At 35.7% G+C, this 20507-nt stretch overlaps 1 protein-coding gene and 1 non-coding gene across 5 annotated transcripts in view; one reads left to right on the top strand and one right to left on the bottom strand.

Annotated features, from left to right (window-relative positions):
* Positions 1 to 2560: 2560 nt before the first annotated feature.
* PHOT2 (phototropin 2) overlaps positions 2561 to 20507 on the top strand; it is a 34934-nt gene continuing 16987 nt past the window's right edge. For 3 of the 4 annotated variants that reach the window (XR_001879763.4, XM_089926030.1, XM_008798203.5), the window contains exons 1-13: positions 2561 to 2775; positions 3388 to 3944; positions 4431 to 4613; positions 5253 to 5344; positions 5420 to 5678; positions 7210 to 7420; positions 7975 to 8045; positions 10333 to 10439; positions 11122 to 11171; positions 11284 to 11388; positions 12272 to 12331; positions 15035 to 15124; positions 19286 to 19362. Coding sequence is in view for 3 of the 4 variants with exons in the window: in XM_089926030.1 (XP_089782156.1) it covers positions 3472 to 3944; positions 4431 to 4613; positions 5253 to 5344; positions 5420 to 5678; positions 7210 to 7420; positions 7975 to 8045; positions 10333 to 10439; positions 11122 to 11171; positions 11284 to 11388; positions 12272 to 12331; positions 15035 to 15124; positions 19286 to 19362 (1778 nt within the window). In the remaining variant the exon portion in view is untranslated. The remainder of the gene's footprint in view (positions 2776 to 3387; positions 3945 to 4430; positions 4614 to 5252; positions 5345 to 5419; positions 5679 to 7209; positions 7421 to 7974; positions 8046 to 10332; positions 10440 to 11121; positions 11172 to 11283; positions 11389 to 12271; positions 12332 to 15034; positions 15125 to 19285; positions 19363 to 20507) is intronic. The other variant, XM_088706345.1, reaches the window with a different exon arrangement.
* Positions 18491 to 18563, bottom strand: TRNAC-ACA (transfer RNA cysteine (anticodon ACA)). Its single transcript has one exon. It is a non-coding gene; the product is annotated as a tRNA-Cys (tRNA).

The following is a 20507-nucleotide window of genomic DNA, read 5'->3' as shown; positions in this document are numbered from 1 at the left end:
TGCTTTAATAAGGTTGAGGGTTGGGATGGAGAAAAAATCCTCTCCAATGGAGTTGGTGCGAAAGCATCGTAGAGAGCGACGGGCTTATCACCCACCCTGGGAAACGGGTGAAGAGGACTCGGCTTCACGTGGGTTGGTGGAGACTCCTGTGGCTGTGGTTTCCGGGCCGGCCGCTTGGCGATCTCTCGTCCTTGAAGAACGAACGCAATTAAGCAAACCTGTCCCCCTCGCCAGTGACGAAGGTTAGGAATAGGAGACAAACTTAGGAAGATAAAGGCATCTTCTTCACTTCAGCTGTCCTACAATATTCGTCATCTATTAGATAAATATACTTTCTATCAGACTACTCATGTTTACAGAAAGACAAACAGTGCAGCGGATTGAATGGCATTCTATGCGGTCCATCATTCTGAAGACTTTATTTAGGAGGACCAGGCCTTTGTTCTGATCTTTCTACAGCCATTGTGTGTGAGTCGCCGATGTACTGAAGAAAAAAAAATCCGGAGAGACCTATATATATATACACATATGGTGAGATTTTACTAGATAAATGATTTTGCACCTATTTAGATTCATCCAAGAAGTTCATTTAAAATTTTCCTAAACGATATAAAGCTGCAGTTGTAAGTGAATTGCCAGAATTTTATGCAACTATAGCATGTGCCACAAATTTGAAATGTTAGCCTACCTCGATTGTTGTAACCTGATGATCTTTGTCTAGATTACGGATAAGATATGGATGATCCAAAAAAGGTAAACTTGTCATTGTCTCAATCATGTTATTTGTGGGGCTGAGCATGTGTATGAATGATATGATGGTATCTCGTACGTATCTGATTTGGTGCTCGCTAGAACATTGCTTTAAAAATGATGCTTGCTAGAGGGCAAGCATGGCATCTACATCTTGCTTGCATTGAATAGGACTATTTGTCACTAAGTGGATTGAAGTTGGATGGATTTTTCATGGCATATATGACACAATTGAACGGAATATCACTAACTCCATTGCAAAACCCCTTGCTTCGGTGGTGTGTGTCCTTCCATTGGAGAGTGGAGATTGGCCGGTGTCTTTGCAAAATTATTTGAGTAGCATGACTTACTCAAGGGATTTACTATGTCATTCTAAATGGGTGCACTAAATGACTTAAATTAACCCAACTCAGATTTTGTCATGCTTTGAAATTTGTGTATTTGATTTTGGATTATCCTTTTACCAATTCAAGTCAAGTAATTGTCAACTATATGCAGAAGACATGCTATTAGGAGTAGATCGACCACATTGACTCAATATCCAAAGCAAACACCAAATGCCAAAAAGAATATTTACAGAGAATTGATAAGAAAAAAGTACTGGAAGAAAAAATTTGGGAGACAAAAATATATTTACTCTAAAAAAAATAAAAGCCGAAACAAAGAATTTGGTTTTCTCTCACAAGGCAACTTACTAAAAAGGCACCGCACACAAAAAGAATTATATCCTAGTTTTTTTGATGGAACTTTCTCCCCCTATTTATAAAACCACATTTTTTATCCCACCATAAGACAAAAATATTACTAATTAAAAAAACAAACTCAAATATACTATAAGACAAAAATATTACTATCCCACACTAATTAAAAAAAAAAACTCAAATATTTTTAGCCTAAGGCTCAACCTAACTATAATGGACTAGTATAAAAAGACAAACTATTCCAACTAGTATTGGAATAGAAAATAAAAATAAACTAGAAACAGAATCGTGATACAAGTAAAACAAGCAATGGATCTCCAACACTACATCGAGCTAGCTTGAGCTGCAGCTCTACCCTCCATTAAGGATCATGATAAGAGTTGATAGCCAGCCTAAATCCATTATCTCTTAGGTTTGGGTATGCAAAATGTATGCAATTTGGCTATTTGGTAGGGTTCGAGATGCCAAGCATCACCAAATCTATTAGGCGGGCTCGTCATTGATGAACTAAACCCAAATTTGAGATTATACCTTTCTCACCCTCAATTTGCATTTGCATTATCTCCACCTTCTGAAGGTGCCAGTCCACCCCTTGAGCAACTCCTTCCTCCATTTTTTCCAAAATAAATTTTATGACTCATAGTCTCCTAAAACGAAGTTGAAGGTTTATTCCAAATATAGCAAAAACCATGCTGTATAGATACCATCCTGCTTTTGTTTGTGCAAGGATCCAAGCAATAAAAGAGCTAATAATGCACCCGATTCCGGGGACAGATCATCTCACATCATTTTGTGCCTATATGGGTCCCACCTTACGTGATTCTCCCGCGTGGCAGGGACAGCCGTTGTTACAGTTATTTCGAGTCTTTTTTTTTTTGGAAAAAAAAAGATAAAAAATGAGAAAGAAAAAGGACTGAAAAAATAGCAGCCGCACGCACATAGGGGATGGTTGTGGAAGAATCACGCTGCCACGCGTCTCCTTCGCTCGCACAAATCCAAACTCGGAATAAAATTCGGATAAAATGACAAAAACGTACAAGATCCGACGATCGTCTGAGCTGGCGCGCAGGGATTGACGGCCAAGAGTGGGATTTAATGTTCGGCTCTCAAAGTCGCAGTGGTGGGTGAAGGGCCATTAATTGGCGGGCTCATCGCTTGTTTCTGACCGCTGCCGTTGCTGCTTTTCTCTTTATTCTTCTTTTAGAGCGATACGGCAGCTTAAACGAAACAGGAAGCAGCAAGCACTTAAGCCGGAGTACCTGAAGCCTGAAGCCTGAAGCTTTGTCATACGTCTGCGCGATCCATTTCTGGACGCTTCTACAAGGTCTTTGCTGCTTATCTCTATTGTTATTATTATTATTATTATTATTATTATCATCGATATATATATATTTAAAAAAGTTTCTTGCATGCTGTCTGAGAGATTTTGATTGAAGGAAAGCATTTCCGGACTTGTTTTTTGTTTTAATTGTTTTTTGTTTTGGAAAAAAAAACATATTTGAAATGAAATAATTGAAGGAACATCTCCTGTGATTGGAAGCTAAGCTTTTGCAGAGTATGTGGTTTTTGATAGTGTCTTGAAGCAACTGCTAGTATTTTTGTAATGTTGAGACTGAACAGTTTATTTATTTATTTTGTCTCACCTTTTCTTCATAAATTTTTGTTTTTTTTGTTTTTTGTGGGGGAACAAGTGGGTCTTTGCCATTTTTTCATAAACAAAGGCCAGTGTCATAGGTGTTTGATTTCAAGTTTCAGCACATTATTTTCTATAAACTTGATGCTGCCCCCAACTTTTTCTAACTGGGTTTCCTTTAGTTTTTATGTTTCTCTGCATGAAATTTAAATATTCGTTTCTGATTTTATTTTCATTCTTGAATTGGAGTTAAATTAGTAGCTCCCAGCAATGGTTTTGACATGGTATCAAGTGCATCTGCAGGGCTCTCAATATTAAAGTCAACCAACCGGTCTTTGACCTTTGAAAACAGGGAGTCCAGAGGCTTAATTTGGTACAAGTCATTGAATGATGATAACAAGCTCATCCAAATATGCACATGAAGGTGGAGAGACCTCCAGCTCTAAACCCATCGAAAAGTGGATGGCATTTCCGAGGGTAGAATCTAAAGCACATTCAAATGAGATACTTGAGGAATCGAAGGACACTGGAAGCAATCAATCGGCGGCTGAAACGGCAGCAGAACGGGGACTGAGTGGAAATCCTAGCAGCCAAATTGGGGGCTTGAGGTCATCAGGAGAGGGAACCAAGTTAACCATGGAAAGGACTGTGGAAGGAGCAAGGACATCAGATGAGTCGAGTAATGCTCTGGAATCAAGCTTGCTTCGGGTCTCTCAAGAACTGAAGGATGCATTGTCAACACTAAAGCAGACGTTTGTTGTATCAGATGCAACCAGGCCTGATTGCCCTATCATGTATGCTAGTGCTGGCTTTTTCAGCATGACAGGCTACTCATCAAAGGAGGTTATTGGAAGAAACTGGTGCGAGCCATGTCTGATATAGCATCTACTTTCTAAAAATTGTATCTGGAAATCAAATTTCATGATAGAGCCAAACATTTGGTACTATAAAATCACAAGTTGTAGTTTCTGAAAACATGCAATATTACAACTATAATAATTCTAGCAGTGATTCTTCTGAAAAGCAACTTTTACTAGATTTACAGTTCCAGCTTCTTTAAACCTTTGGAAATATTTCATTCATTTTGTTTTTTTTTCTTTTTTTTTTGATGCGATGAGGAGGTGAATTACAGGTATCATCATAAGTTTATTAAATAGATAGGCAGTTTATATCTTTGGAGTTCTAACTAGCATTCTTGTACAATAACAAAGTAAAATGGTTTGATATGAAGTAACACTTCATGCAAATAACTAAATCATCAATTGTATGGCCGAATCAAGCGCACCTAGAATTATCAATTCTACTATGTTCATGCAACTCTTTTATTTCTTTCTTTTTTCTTTCAGTCGGTTTCTTCAGGGACCAGATACAGATAAGAAGGAAGTAGCAAAAATAAGAGAAGCTGTAAGGACAGGAAAAAGCTACTGCGGGCGGCTCTTGAATTACAAGAAGGATGGCACGCCATTCTGGAACCTTCTTACGGTGACCCCCATAAGGGATGACCATGGGAAGGTTATCAGATTTATAGGGTGAGGTTATTTCTCCTTGTAACTAATGCATTTCTGATAGTTTTCACTCACCTGACCAACTACAACCCATACTGAGATGTGCTGTCATGTACCTGCTAAGAATTAATTCCATTACTATAGCTTCAAGAAGCCCCTGCATTATTAAGCAAACACTAGAGGCTCACAGAAGACAAATGCTGAATAGTATTTGGAGTTTGCATCCATGTAAGGATTAAGTTTTTTGCACATAATGTCCAATTATCACTAGAATCTATGAAGTCATGGTAAGTAAACTTGAATATGCCTTGAAATTTCAGATATTCTGTTGTGAACTTTCCAATCATCTAGGACCAATGCCAACTTGCTTAATCGGATACCGTAAAACATAACCTGCCTGTCAATCATATTCATGAAAGATCTCATCGTACGGATGCTTTTCAATAATGTTTCCCAAATTTATATATGTTGCCTTTTGAAGTCTTCTGAGTCCTTTGATTTTATTGTTGCCTTAAATTTTAAATACACTATCTAGCTGAGACATCATGTTTCAGAGATGACTTTTCTACATACTTTTCCACATACCCTTCTATACTTTTCTACATACCTTTCTACATACTTTTTTACCAACATGTCTGAATCATTTAGATTGTAATATTTCAGAATGCAGGTTGAGGTCAGCAAATATACAGAAGGTCTAAATGACAAAACATTGCGTCCAAATGCTTTGCCAGTGTCACTAATCCATTATGATGGTGAGCATACCCATCAAAAACATTCTAAATATTGAAAAAAATGAATCTGCTGAATATGACGGTTTTTTTTATCAGCACGACAGAAAGAGAAGGCCTTATCATCTATGACAGAGGTTGTCCAGACTGTGAAGCATCGCCGCTCTCGCTCACAAGCTGCAGATGAGTTTGCTGTCGAGCTTGATGAACATGAAAAGTTCTATGTTGACTCTCCTCTTCAAAAATCTTCAGACATTAAAAATCTCAAGTCACGAGGTACACTGACTCCTCTACTGGATGCCAACAGCGAGTCACCAAGAATGAGCATTAGAAAATCAGGCCGTTCTTCCTTAATAGGGTGAGTTCATCATTTTTTAGCTTCAGAGTGTCAAAAGGGGAAAAAATGAAAAGGGATCACTTCATTGATACAATGAAAATTTAGAGAATAAAGCCTGAGATGCAGAACGTCGTATCAACTTAAATGACTGCTGTTATTTTTATCTTTCCACATTGGACTAGATATCAAGGCTGGGGAATTGGATTTCTTGGAACAAGCTCTAAAGAAGATTGATGAAAAGAATATAAAATGGTTCTTTTTCTATATAAATGAAGTTATTTCTATCTTTCCACATCGGACTAGATCTCGCAGGAAGAGAACTGGATTTCTTGGAACACACTCCCTAAAGAAGATTGATAAAAAGAATGTTAAATGAGAAAAAATCTTGAACTAATAAACTTCTATTCCATGGAAAGAACTGAGAGTAAATTTCTGACTAGTGTCCACAATTATGAATAACTGAAAAAAATAATGGCTAAAGGTAATTTCTGTCTCTCGCAGAATGAAAACTTAAAAGTAACAGTAATGGGGAATAAAACTAAACTTTCTAAATGCAAAACTCTACCATAAACATTGGACTAATGAACAAATATCCCTTTTAACTTACCTAGAGGTCTGCAAACTACTTTTTTCAAGTTCAAAAACATTTAGAAGACCAGGATGCTCCTGCTCCATCCTTCAAACTTCACCATGACAAGTAGTTGAGCTCAATACAGGAGAAGATCAGGAGTGTTTTCAACTAGTTTCCAGGTCTGTTTGTGGTGTAAAAACGAGAAAAGAAATGAAATCAAAAGGGAAACCTACCACCTACTACTTGGTTGCAGGGAGAAAAAGAAGACACTAAATTCTAAGTAATATCTCAAAATAGGTGCAATTGTGATAGGATATCAACTATTAAAACTAAAGGAATATCTAGAGATCTACATAAAAGAAAAGGAATAGTAAGAGATCATTGGTCTCTAACACCCTATGAACACTAGCACTGTCCGTGAAAGAATCACCATGTAGTGACTAATTGACCAATGTTACAAGCACCACCAGCTCTGCCACCATCCTCATGATCATTGATGCCACCAGTGCCATGAATCAAACTGCCATCACCTCTGCTACCACCAACTCTCACCAACACCTTTGTTGATGCCAGTAATGCTGCTAATACTGTTGCCACTATCAGCACGCAGCTATCACTGCTGATAATCCAATTCTACTACCACAAGAACCACCACTACCTGCACTAATGCTGTTGTCGCCATCGTCACCTGCAAGACCATCAATGCCACTGGAACTACCAACTACCACTGTTGCTGCTCTCAATATCATCAGGAAGAATACTGCCATCATACCAAACCACTCACTTCAACCTTTTCTTCTATTGTATGCTTCTAAATGATAAAAAATCTTCTTTCCTCTATTTTCAGTTTATCTTTAAGAGTTTCTGTTTCTCTCATTTACAACCATCTAGTGTAAGCTGTCACTATAATGCACCAATGGTTTCTTAATATACGAGCAGCAACCTTTGCCATTTTTGATAAAATGCTCCAGTTGTTTGCAGGTTTAAAGAAAGAAAGCAGAGTTCTGTAGAAAAGAGCGAATCTCTTGTCGAGCCAGAGATTTTAATGACGAACGAAGTTCAACACACAGAAAGCTGGGATCATATGGAAAGAGAAAAAGATATACGACAAGGAATTGATTTGGCTACAACACTGGAGCGCATTGAAAAGAATTTTGTTATATCAGATCCTAGACTTCCTGATAATCCAATAGTAAGATCAAGTTGGCAAACGATAATCTGATATTATCTATAGGATCATAATTAAAGGGATATAAGCTACTCATGCACAGGTGCAAACGTGTGCATGAATACATAAATACATACATGAATACCCAGATAATATGTAAATATATGCATGTTCTTTTGAATGCATCTGCCACTGCATACATTTTCACATATTGCTGCTCACCAATCTCATCAGCACTTAATTCAAATTCAACTGCTCTATTGGAGTTTTTTTTTGCTCTGCATTCATTTGGTGATGCTTAAGCTAGCCTTAAAAATGCATTTGGTTGAGTCCTGTTTAAAATAGAGGGATGATTATCCCCTTAAGTTGGTCATCTAAAGTAACTTATAACAGCAAGCAGACAGATGCTCTATGCTTCATCAGTTTAGTACATAATAACCATTTAACATTACAATTCCTATAATTTTCGAATTTTACTTAAGAGTATATGTAAATGATAATGTCAACTTAAAGCTTATGTCCTGTTTTGTTGTCTACACCAAAAAAAGCTAAATCATGCTTGGTGTTATGCTCTGCAGATATTTGCATCTGATAGCTTTCTTGAACTGACAGAATATTCACGGGAGGAAATTTTAGGAAGAAACTGCCGGTATGGAAAAAAGCAAGCCTCCCATGCATCTTTGTTGTCATCTATTACAGTAGTGTCTATTAATTCTTGATCTGTTTGATGTTGTGAATATCATTCTTGGTTTTTTCAAAGTCCCGCTACATTATTTGCTCAAAAAAATGTCCCACTAGATTATACAATATGTGGAAGGGTTAAGGCTCTTTTCACAAGTCGTGTCTAACAAAATCTTGTAAGTGTAACACTATGAAATTTTGGTCTTCATAAAAAGGTGGTGGAACATTTTCTAACCAAAGAGATACATATGTTGTATTTTCTCTTTAACTATGATAGGATTAGGCTGACCTCTATAACTCTTTGCGGAAGTATTACTATGCTGCAAGAACCTAAGCTAACAATAATAAGAATAATAACAAATACGAAGAAAAAAATCGTGAAAGCCTATGCTACAGGAGACTAGATGATCTCTTAGTAAAGTTGACAAGTGCAGATGGCCCTTGATTCATATGGGGAGAGATTCTGCCAATGCTTGGAGGAATTGATTACTTTTGTCAACATAGTTTGTGCATCAGTAACATGGCTAGAAAATTCAGTGATATCAAGCATATACGCACACACACATATACATACATACATACATATATATAGAGAGAGAGTTGTACTATACATTTTATGTTAACTCCTTGTGGAAAAGTTAATGATTTAAAAAACAATAATACGCCATTCAAATTGAAAATCCAAAATTCCAAACCATTAAACATGATCTACACTATAAAAAAATACCAAGAAATCAAAATTCATATATTTTGTTGGTCTCTAACCTATGCATCAAGTCGGTACAAAAATGAATGGTATCGATTGCACTAGCATGGTAAAATACATGATAGGGCACTTAAATTGAAAATCTGTTTTATGGATCATGATCTACACTCTTAAAACATGGGTTAAGTTCACTAGGTTTAGATGATTGTGTCATAGTAAAACATAGCATCATGCTACTAAAACCATCCATTCTGACACTTACTTGTGATTAGATTAGAGACCATCAAAATACATGAATTTTGGTTTCTAGGTACTTTATAGTGTAGATTATGGTCGATGATTTGAATTTTAAATTTGGATAGTCTTTTATTAATTTTAAATCATTAGCTTCTTCTCCAAGGAGTTAAAATAAAGTATAGAGTCCAACTCATCTACATTTATGTATGTATATATATGTATGTGTCTGTGTGTGTGTATAATGCAGTGAACGATTTGATAAAATTTGCTTTTGTCTAGGCTCACCAGGTAACATATTGTTCAACTATAGGCACATGCTTCTTTTAATCCTAATGAATCATGCACATTGATGATCAATGATTGTCTAGTCTACTGATGATTATAGATGCCTATAGTTATTTCTATTTATAACCATAAACAATTTTTTTCATAAGGAAAATATATACCATTAGATCTAACTATAGTGCCAATAAGATTAGTGTCTGTCGGTGAGAGGTAAGCAGAATAAAGTGGAGCACAGTTTGAGGGTTAATACATACTTCCATAAAAGAATAAATATAGATAGACTTTTTACACACAACAAGCAAATTAGATAGGCAACTGGCTATTTTTTTATTGAATATATTTAAGAAATGTGATGTTATAGGTGAACAGATTATTTAGTCCTTGCCCCTCTTCGATATAGAACATGGTGGTCAAGAATTAATTGAGAAATGGAGCTATTTAATGAAAAATGAACAGTTTTCATTCATTGAAGAGAAATCTTTTTCTTCTATCATCCGCATATGTTTAAAGCAGTTACGGAAATTGCAGTAATCACACCAAAACCTAGAAGCTCTAGCAATCATCATGTTTATAGCATCACTATCTATACCTTTTGCGATATTTTCTAGAAAGAGTTATGTTTATCAAAGTGATAGTTTTCTAAGATAGAAGACACACTTAGCATGTTAGTTTGCTTGTAGTTGATCAACTTTGATATAAATTTACAATGCTATATGCCTATAGCTCTGATTATTAATTCTTTCCTTTGTGAAATTTCATGCTATTAGCACTTCTCTCACTGCCATGAAAACCATACTTTTAATATAAAGAAAGTAAATGTACTTTTTTCATAGTTGCCATCTCCTATCACAAAGTTGATCATATAGTTGATTTTCTATCATAGTTTCATCTAAACTTGAACTGCAAATTTAAGAATATGAGCACATATATATTTCTACTATGACATTATCTCGTTTTGCATATTGTCACTAGTTTGATATGTGATTATTGTATGGACTCCAGCAATAATCTTCATATGGTATTCCAGGTTTCTTCAAGGACCCGACACAGATCAAGCAACTGTTGCAAAGATAAGAGATGCTATAAGAGAACAACGGGAAATCACCGTCCAACTAATTAATTATACAAAGAGTGGTATATAAGTGCTTTCTAAGCTATTTAAGTTATGGCTTGATTTTAATAATGCAAAAACTGACCTAAACTAGTGCATTAAATTTGATAACCTTCCAAATAGCAAGTTATGCAGCTTTTCTTCTTTTTTATAATTTCCATATTTAAATGAGATAATAAGTTGCAACTTTGCTTCTAACTAGTAAGCTGTACACTGAAAAGAATGGGATCCGTATGGATGCAAACAAGAATTCTTATTTGAACGAAAACATAGTCAATTTTTGGGGACTCAAAAGATAGCGGCCTTTCTAGAGACAACTTGAGCTATACATCTCTATTTGAGGCATATTGGTACTCATTTGAAGCTGTCTTTGAGTCCTAAATGTTTTCTAATTTTGAGTTTCAGCTAGTGCTTACAATATGATGGTCAAAATCTTGCCCGAAGTTTCAGTATAGGATTAGAGTTGAGTTTTGAGTCAAATTAGAAAAGTTCGTTAGTGGTTTTTGGGCTGAATCAAGATTTCTAGATGGTAATTTTTTTTAAGGAAGTGTTTGCCATGTCTTCTAGTTAGTTTAGGAGTTGTTTAAGTGGGTTTATATACTACAAAAGCGATGGCTATGAATTTACTATATTACTGCTTCATTAAGTAACATTTGGTCAGAATCCTGGAAGTACTAATTCTCACCGTTGGTGCACTTGATTCAGGAAAGAAATTTTGGAACTTATTCCACTTGCAACCCATGCGTGACCAAAAGGTAGCAGATAATATCCTTTCCTTGGACTATCATTGTCTGTGATCACAAGTTCTATTTTACCAAAAAACTGTAGATTTTCCTGCACTTTCATGGTTGGTCCTGATATTGTTAGGGTGAGCTTCAATACTTCATCGGCGTGCAACTAGATGGAAGTGATCATGTTGAACCCCTTCGAAATCGCCTCTCAGAGAAGGCAGAGTTAGAAAGTGCTAAGCTGGTAAATAGTAAACAACTTTCAATATCTGCATACATCTGGGCATTGTTTACATAGGAATGTATTATTTGTGCTCTCGCTGTTCTATGTTAGGGTTGGGGGGGGGGGGGGGGGTGTGGATTGCACATTATGCAAACTTGTTAAAGTCATGTCTTGCCCACTTAATTCTTTTACTCACTTCCATGTTATAATTCTAGGAAATGACAAGTATCCATGACATTACATATCTTGAAAAGTATTTCATATTTACGTATCATACTTCAGAAGTTGCCAATCGAAGCTATAACCTTCTTTTCCTCCACCTTTCAGAGACTATGTTTTCCTTTTCTTATTGAGAGATAAAACATGTTAGATATTGATCCAACAAGTCTACCTAAAGTGGGTGCTATATGTTTAGAACATGAGAAAATGTAAACCTTTCATAGGATTAGTCGGACCAAAAATTATTCTTGAATGTGCTTCAGTTGGTTGAGTTCAGGCATTTGAGGAGAAAACATACCAAGTTGAAGGAAAATTCTTTATTCTTTATATTTCGACTGTATAACTCCTATTTATGAGACTAGACTCATTAATTTTGTACCACTCATTTGTACAGATCTCAACTATTGTATGTAAGTAATATAAAACTGGTTAATACTAGATGCTAATGCATTGTATTATGCTTATCAACCAATTTTTCTTAAATTTCTATCATATAAAAAACATTTAGTTACTATTCAGTCGTCTGACGTTCATATGACATGGAAAACAATGAGTTTTGACTTTCATGCTCTTAAACAAATTTTTGTTTTCACCAAACAACTATTTTCTCAGATTTACTGCTTCAGTGCTGTAAAAAATGGTATAATGTTTTACCATGTAATCCACCTTGTAACTGCTTACCCAGGTTAAAGCTACAGCAGAGAATGTCAATGAAGCTGTCAGGGAGCTTCCTGATGCCAACTCGGTAAGGTACATTTTTAATTGTTTTTCTATTTGGATAGACTGAGAACTGAAACAAGCAATGATAAGGAAAATGACTTATTAATTGTTAAATCTTATGCTGTTCAAGTAATAAAAACTATGTTCATATCTAGAAGAAAAGCAAACCATTTGAAAGCACACAGCCACGTCTTTGGAATTGCTCTAATCTCAAAATGCTATAAAAGGTGATGAATAACTATGTTATTCAAAACTGAACACCAGATATAAGCTTGCAGCTATGATGGTCTCAGTTTTCTGGACCATCTTCTGAAAGGTGTTCTTTTCACTGGGTACAACTTAACAAAAGATCATTATGTTTATATCAGGAGCAGGCTGAACTTGTCAATTGGCTGTTTGCAGGAAAATATAGAGTATTCAGTCTCCAATTAAGTGACAAATATAGGTTCCCCAGTTCTATATGTAATGCACAACATCAAGTTAGCTCCAGATTTCTTGGTGATGTCTGAGAGTTTTTGCTAGTATTTCCTGCTATCAGTAGTGATGGAAGGTGTATGTCTAATATAACCTGCCTAGCTATTTCTGCAATCAGCAAGGACAAAAGCTTGAAAATTCCAGAAGGAAAGTGAATGGCATTACTATAAAGAGTGTGAAATATTTAGAAACCTAAAGGAACGGTATACCTAAGCTAACATGGATGGAAGCTGTGAGTAATAATTTGGAAAAGTCTGCAGTAACACTAGAGTTATCCTCAATAGAAAGAACTAATGAATAAGGATTCATAAAGCCAAAACCAAATAGTTGGGTCAAGGCTTGGTTCTTGGACTGAGAATTTAAGTTGATCATGGTGTCACTCTGTGTAGGACTATCATAGATTAAGGTTTAGAAGAATATGTACTATTATATCTTTTTTTCTTTATGTAAGGAAAGCTTCACAAGCATGCTTGCTATGGATAAAATATAACATCTATGGACCATGAAGGCTAAAATGGTCCTTAAAATGAAACCCAATTAAAAACTTTTGAAGCTGAAGTTATCTCCCTTTTCTAACCTGAGATGCCAGATGGTATTACATAGATAGTGACCTATTATAAGCATGGTATTCCTTGCACTTTGTGAGTTAATCAGGTGGAGTTGAAAACATCAATCAGATAAAAGGCCTAATTAGGTATTTGGGGAAAAAAGCATGCATAATAGCCATATGTTGGAGGAGCAATGAAATGTAAAACTATGAAGGTGGATTTCCTTGGCTGCCAATTTAGAAATGATAGACTTGAGACAAGGCAGTTATGTTTTATCGAAGCAACTGACCATTTGAACTCAGTCTTACTCTTCAGCCTCAGCAGGTCATGGTTTCATCCATCAACTGCTCAAGTTTCTCTATACTCTCTTTTATAATATTGTTTCTTTTCTCTTTGCTCCTAAGCACCTTGCTTAGGACTTCTTTCTTCTTCATTTTCTGAATGAGGCAGGTGGAACTAGTCTCCTCCTTTGCCTCAAAAACAGAAGATGCAGATGGCTCATGAAGTGTTGGATATGTAGTTACCTAGGCATGAACTTATGCAACTCACTGGCAGTCATGAAAAGCTAATACTAATCGGCTATTGTAGACAGCTCATAGATCCTAAAAGGTAACTAGTTCTCATGAGTAGTTTAACAGCCAGAGATTCAAGGACAAATAAATGGGTCTCCGGGTTTGTCGAACCAATATGATAGGAAGAGGTCATCATGCAATAATCAGGGAACAAGGGCTACAAGCTAACTTGACTAAGCAATGATAGAAAGAACCACAAGCAACATTCATAAGGTTGCACTATGCAAAGAAACTACGTCAATGATCATCAAGGAAGCTGAAGAGAACTCAAATGAGGTTTCTATAAGTGATTTAGGAACAGAAAAGGAACTACATACAGAGATCTTGTCAATATCAAGGAATTTGACTGAAAATCAATATGTATGTATTAGAAATGATAAAACCAATATGATGCCCAAAAATTGCCAGAGGAAGTGTTATATTAAACATGCCAAATATATCACTCTTTAATAATCAGAAACAAGATAGGAAGGAATCGGGGAGAACCAAACTTGGAATAGTGAATGTAATGGTTGCTAGTGGAGGGAAGAATCACTTTTACACAAATAAAATGAATGCACTGCTATCACTCTAGGTGTGGAAGAATGCACTGCTATAACTCTAGGTATGGAAGAACTATGTAAACCTCCCAATGGTGGCAGAACCTGGGAGGCATCAAACAGAACCTAAAAAAAAGTGATGATTTTGGCTTCTTGGATGTTCAAAAGAAGACCATTGATCATTTGCAAACTCAGTTGAAGAAATGTAGGAGAACCCTATGGTTCCAATCGAGCTTAGTAACTTTAAAGAAACTGCTGTCTGCCAAAGAAATGTCAAACCCACCAAGACCAGAATGGCAGAACTGATTATTTCTGGCCAAAACTGCTGAATCTAGGCAGTACCAAAACAGTTTTGGCTCACCTTGCTAATCAGATTTATGCTTTCATTGAACATGGGATCTACGAGATACTGAAGAAAGCATATTCTATTTTACTATCTTTAAGATTAGTGCATACTATCATTGCTAGTTGCTCTATTTAATCTTTTATATTGCCCAACTACACTAAACCAGATATGTGCTTGGCATTTGAAGATTTTGTTTTCAACTTAAAGATGTACGAGTTAATGACCCGAATATTGAATTATTGTTTTCAGAGTCCAGATGATTTGTGGGCAATCCATTCCCGACCTGTCTTTCCAAAGCCCCACAAAAGGAATAACTCTTCGTGGATAGCTATAGAGAAGGTGTGTCATATGTAACTTATGTTTAATCATTTATTAATGCAGCCACATTGGATTTGTCATAGACAGATACCATGATAGTCTGCTTTTCATTGCATCTCTAACATAATTCTTGAAGATATACTCTTTGAAGCCATCCTGAAATACTGAATGGTCTGTGCTTTTCCCCTAACTGATTAGCCAGTTTATCAAATAATATAAATGCCTCTACATGCCATTTGAGATTTTTCCTCATTCCCTCACCTCATCACTTAGTTTTGATTGGCAGAAAGTATATATATATAAAACTCAGTTCAAGCTTAGCAGGTCTTATCGAGAATTGAACCCACTTGCTTTATGCAAATACTAACAATAACCTGAAACATATATGTGAGTATGAGGTGTATGCAAAATATTGGTAATGATATCAACAGATATAGTTGGGCCATTCTATTTTTATTGATGCATGAATGTACATGCTTGTTATATGAAACCTCGACAATAAAAATTAAATAAAGTGAATTAGCAACACAAAGACCAGAGTTTGATATGAGAATATATATACTAATAAGTGCTGTTGAAAGATGATCTCAAAATTAAACTATATGCCATTGCTAACCTTCCATATATTTTACCTGTCTCTACTTGCGATATTTTCAAAATTTATTTTTCTTTTAATAGAATCTAGTATAAAAAAATCAAAATGATACATGAGGAAAAAAGCTTTTTTAAAAAGAAAACAGAACATTTTGAGAAACCACAATGAGCTAGAAAAAGTCATCCATAAAGGCGACTGTGTTACATCTTCCCAAATAAACCTAATAGAAACTTTTTCAAAAACTTGAGAAGATAGACTTTCATGCATGGATTGAAATACTGCTGCATACTGGCTGTAGCATACCGGCAAAGTATTGGTGCCAGTAGAGCTCTTATCATACTGTACCTATGTTGGTGCAACATCTTAATTCTGCTGTACCCTCAGCAACAGCCACAACATATGTAGATATGGTAGTGTATCATACTGGTAATGTTACCAGTACCTGTACTTTAAACCTCTTTCATGAATTTTCTCAAATATCAATAAGTTTCCAAATGAGACTTTTGTATTGCTAAGCAAGCTTGGGCACATGTCTGTCCCTGTTGAGATACCTCTAGTATTTTTCTAAACAAAAAAGGACACAAAAGGGTCTTAAGAATTCTTTTCTAACATGAAATTATATTTCCAAAGGCAGCTCATCCATCATATCCCTAAACCATCAGTAGAGATTTTATTGTACCATAATCTTGACATGCTCTACAGTAAGCTCTCTCTTCTACCTTAAGGATTTCTAATATATATTAGATAGTGATGTATGGGTCACCATGATATTGATAATCAATCTACAGCAAAGCATGCAGAGACATTCAGCTTTTGATATCAATGTTGCCCTTAGGACTTTAGTGATAAGGATGGTGATCCCGTTGGCACCATAATTTTTCATAAAGTATTAATTATTTCGAAGACTATAGCATTCAATGGAGTAGTCGTGCAATATTCATTCCGTTTCTCTTTGAAACTTGAAAAAGGAAATATAGGAGCTGATGCATGATCTTGTTAGAACACGAAATTGTTTTATGCTGTAAGACTTACAACGTTTAAGCAAGATACTACACTAGGATTACTGGTAATTACAAATGTTATAATTCATGTACAATTCATTCAAACAATACAAAAATGCATTAAGAATAACACAATAAGCATGCATATGTTGTATGGATGCTATAGCACTGTTACGCCCCTGGCCCGAGATCATGAGCCAAGGGTCGTGGCAACCGCCGCATACTCATAGGAAACTCTTCCTACAAGCATGCAAGGCATCTCACCACGATATTACAAAGCAAACAATAGAATAAATTTAAATAACTAATGTTTATATTTAATTTAAATAACTAGAACCAACCACAATACTCAAAAGATCTTACATCAAAGTGATCAAACTCTCATCAAATTCTGATTTAAATTTAAGATATCAAATTTTGCCTCTAGCCACTCTCTCAATCATAACCCCGTGCCATCTTAGTTCTCATAATTTGTAAAAACAGTAAGATATGGAATAATGAGCTAGACAACCTAAAAAGCAATGAACACTTTAGCTAGATAAATCAAGCAATACAATAATAATATTATGCTAAAATTAAGCATGCAAAGTATATCAATTCAAAACCAAATCTCAACACTATCCAGTCATTTCAAAATTCAAATTTCGTTCATAAATTAATTCCTTTCAAAACAATCAAGTTTATCTCGACAACTATGAACTATGACCATATATATATCCTATGGTTGGGTCAGAATATGAGCTCATTAAAGTGCCAACGTATAACCCCCACTGGCAGGGTATCGATATGCCAACATATAACTTCCACTGGCAGGATGTCAATATGCCAACGTATAACCCCCGCTGGCAGGATGTCGATATGCCAACGTATAACTCCCCCTAATAGGATGTCGATATACCAGCAAATAACTACCACTGGTGGGCTGTCGATACATAGTCTGGCTGCAAGTCTACATTCGTTTCGAAGCAAAACTCGTTTTCTCAAAGCATATTTATTGTTTCAAATTCTAAGATAAAATTATACGACATCGAAATCAATCGAACATAATATATACCGAAATCAATATGTTCAATTAAGAATCATAGAATATTCTAGAAAGAGGCATATATAATAATAAAATACTATGCATCAAGTTCATAAATCAAGAATAATTCAATTAAAAAAATATTTATAATTTGTCAATAAATCTAAAAAAGAGTTACATTACTTACCATATAAGCGAAACCAAACTACAAGTCCAAATAATTTTGAAAATTTCTCTCAAAATCTAAGATCGTTGGAAGTCAAGAGGAGAAGAAGAAGGAACCAACGATGGTCTAGCAGTAGTGATCGGCAAAACTTGTCGGCGGTGAGGTGAAAGGGGGTGTGAGGGTCTTTAAATAGCTGTTGAAGGCTAGGTTTCATGGCTCCTGTAGGAAATTGGGATAGAGGAGGAGTCCGTCTCCTACTTCAAATCGAATAGGGCTCTATCCCTTTTTTTTCCGGTCTCCTACTCCAAGTCGAACAAGGCTTTCTCCTCTTTTTTTCCGTCCCCTACCCCAACTCTTACATCTGGACTAGTCAAGTGAACTAGGCCCAGTTCCTCATAGCTGAGATGGGTGCTACAAGCACACTATTGGATTAATATATCAACTATTAGAAAATCATGACTGATTATACACCAAGAATTTGCAATGAGACAGACGCATCAACCATGAGATGAACTATGTATCCATAGAAGATGGCACAAAAGTGGGGAATAGAGCAGAGATAGCATGGTAGCCTTTTCTTTTAGAAGATAAAACAATGCAATGACACCACTGGGGATGGAACCCAGAATCTCTGGTTCTGTAGACCAGTGCCTTCTCCACTGGGCCATGGAGTCCTTAGCATAGTAGCCATGTTATGAGCATTTTGGCTAGATAAGAATTGTATAGCTCTCACAATGACTGGAGTTTAATATAAGCTGAGAGATTTCTGTAGGATGCTAACATAAGTGATAGATAATTGTCACCCAAGAAGGCTGATAGGGCAGTATAATGAGTGAATCTGTTAGAAGCAAGGTGAGCTTACTGTCAATATCAACACATCAACTAGTAGTAATGTGCAGCATGGAACTGGCATGCACACCACAAGCAAATTATGCCAGCGGTGTGCAAGTGGACATTGCCACGAGTGAGTGGGTGGGTCTGTGAGAGAGAAAATTAGAGCCCAATATTATGAGAATATAAACAGGGGAAATTGTGCATTTGTGTTACTACGAACATACTGATAATTCATAAAACTTGATGGCTATCATTTTACCATTTCCATTCAGCAAATTCTTGTTGACCTTGATTTATCCATCATGACCACTTTTACATTTTTCACTTTTGGAAGCTTGGGAGGGAAGGTGGAAGATGTAACATTATTATATTACCTTCAAAATATTGTACACCATACCAAGGTTCCTCTTACATATGCTGCAAAAAATGCATTTTATGAATTTCATTATGATGACTATATCTACTTGTTCTTTTGTTACATTAACAAGAACATAGCTTCATTCTCCAACCTCAGCTTCAGCTTTAAATACATAAGTACTTGTACTCTTCTTTGTATTCACAGATCACTGGGAAAGGTGAACAGATTGGTTTGAGACATTTCAAGCCTATAAGACCCTTGGGTTGTGGGGATACTGGCAGGTATTGTTAATCAATGTCAAACATCTATGTTATTTGGATGTTGTATAAGTACTTTATAGACATATTTCCAATTATCTTAGTTCTTTGCAACAGTTTCTTGTAACTTATATGTAACCTATTTTTTTCTTAAGAAGAATTCAGTTCCTCTCATGTGTAGGTAACTTTACAAACTTGCACGTCATTTTCTATCCCTTTCTTATGTCAATACCTAATGTTGTAGTAATATCTGGTTGTTGCAAACACCCTGTTCATAAAAAATCTCGTTTGAAATTGTTAAACCTATCACTGTGATGACATGATTGAAGAACTAGACTTTTATGATTCTATTTTTTTTATCTCTAAGGACAAAACCTGAGTCATCTGGGTCATATGTGAATGCTTAATAATTATATTCTCTTCATCTTAGAAGCACATTATCTCATCTTATTGTAGATAATCTGTCATGCTTTCGTTAGTATGATGGTAGAAGCTGTGTTTAGTATGCAGTACTTGAAGTAGATAGTTAATAAGTTATTTAAGAGTACTTGAAGTAGATAGTTAATAAGTTATTTAAGAGCCCATTCTGTTTCGTTGTAGCAAGATTTCGTATCATAATTGGTGTCCTACGTGAAGAGATTAGGGAAAGTGGGAACCTCTTGAACCCCAGAGCACCTATTGTTGAGACTGAGTCCCTGCCAACAAGTCTTTATGACGGGCATAACATCAGATGCTCTCAATCCCTTTCAACTGTCTCCACTTTCTATTTTGCTCTGGAGAATTTCTTGAACACTTCAATCTACTTGATCAATTTTATTTATGTGACTAGTACAGCAATAAATTCTATAATGTCTGATTTGCAGTAGGACATTAATAAAGATACCTGCTAAGTAGATCATGTGTTGACCTTGTGTGGATCTAGTTTGCCTTTTCATTTGGATCTAGTCATAGGCATGGATCTTATATACTTTGTACACCAAGAGATCAAATATTCATTTTCTACTCATTTTAGTATAAAAATTATTAAAAGAAACATTTTTATCTTCTCTTAGGTGTTCAGTCTGCGCTTGCTTTGCTACATGCCATTAGCTTGCTGAGCTGATGACCATTTAAAAGTGAAATTTGAGTTGTCATTATCATTGCAATAGTTCAAATTTTCCTAGAGATAT

Source organism: Phoenix dactylifera, chromosome 11, assembly GCF_051530095.1.
Source record: "Phoenix dactylifera cultivar Ajwa chromosome 11, Ajwa_hap1_PhDact_Kaust_v1.1, whole genome shotgun sequence".
Lineage (NCBI taxonomy): Eukaryota > Viridiplantae > Streptophyta > Magnoliopsida > Arecales > Arecaceae > Phoenix > Phoenix dactylifera.
Note: the sequence above shows the minus strand (reverse complement) of the source record. Positions and strands in the feature narration are given on the sequence as shown.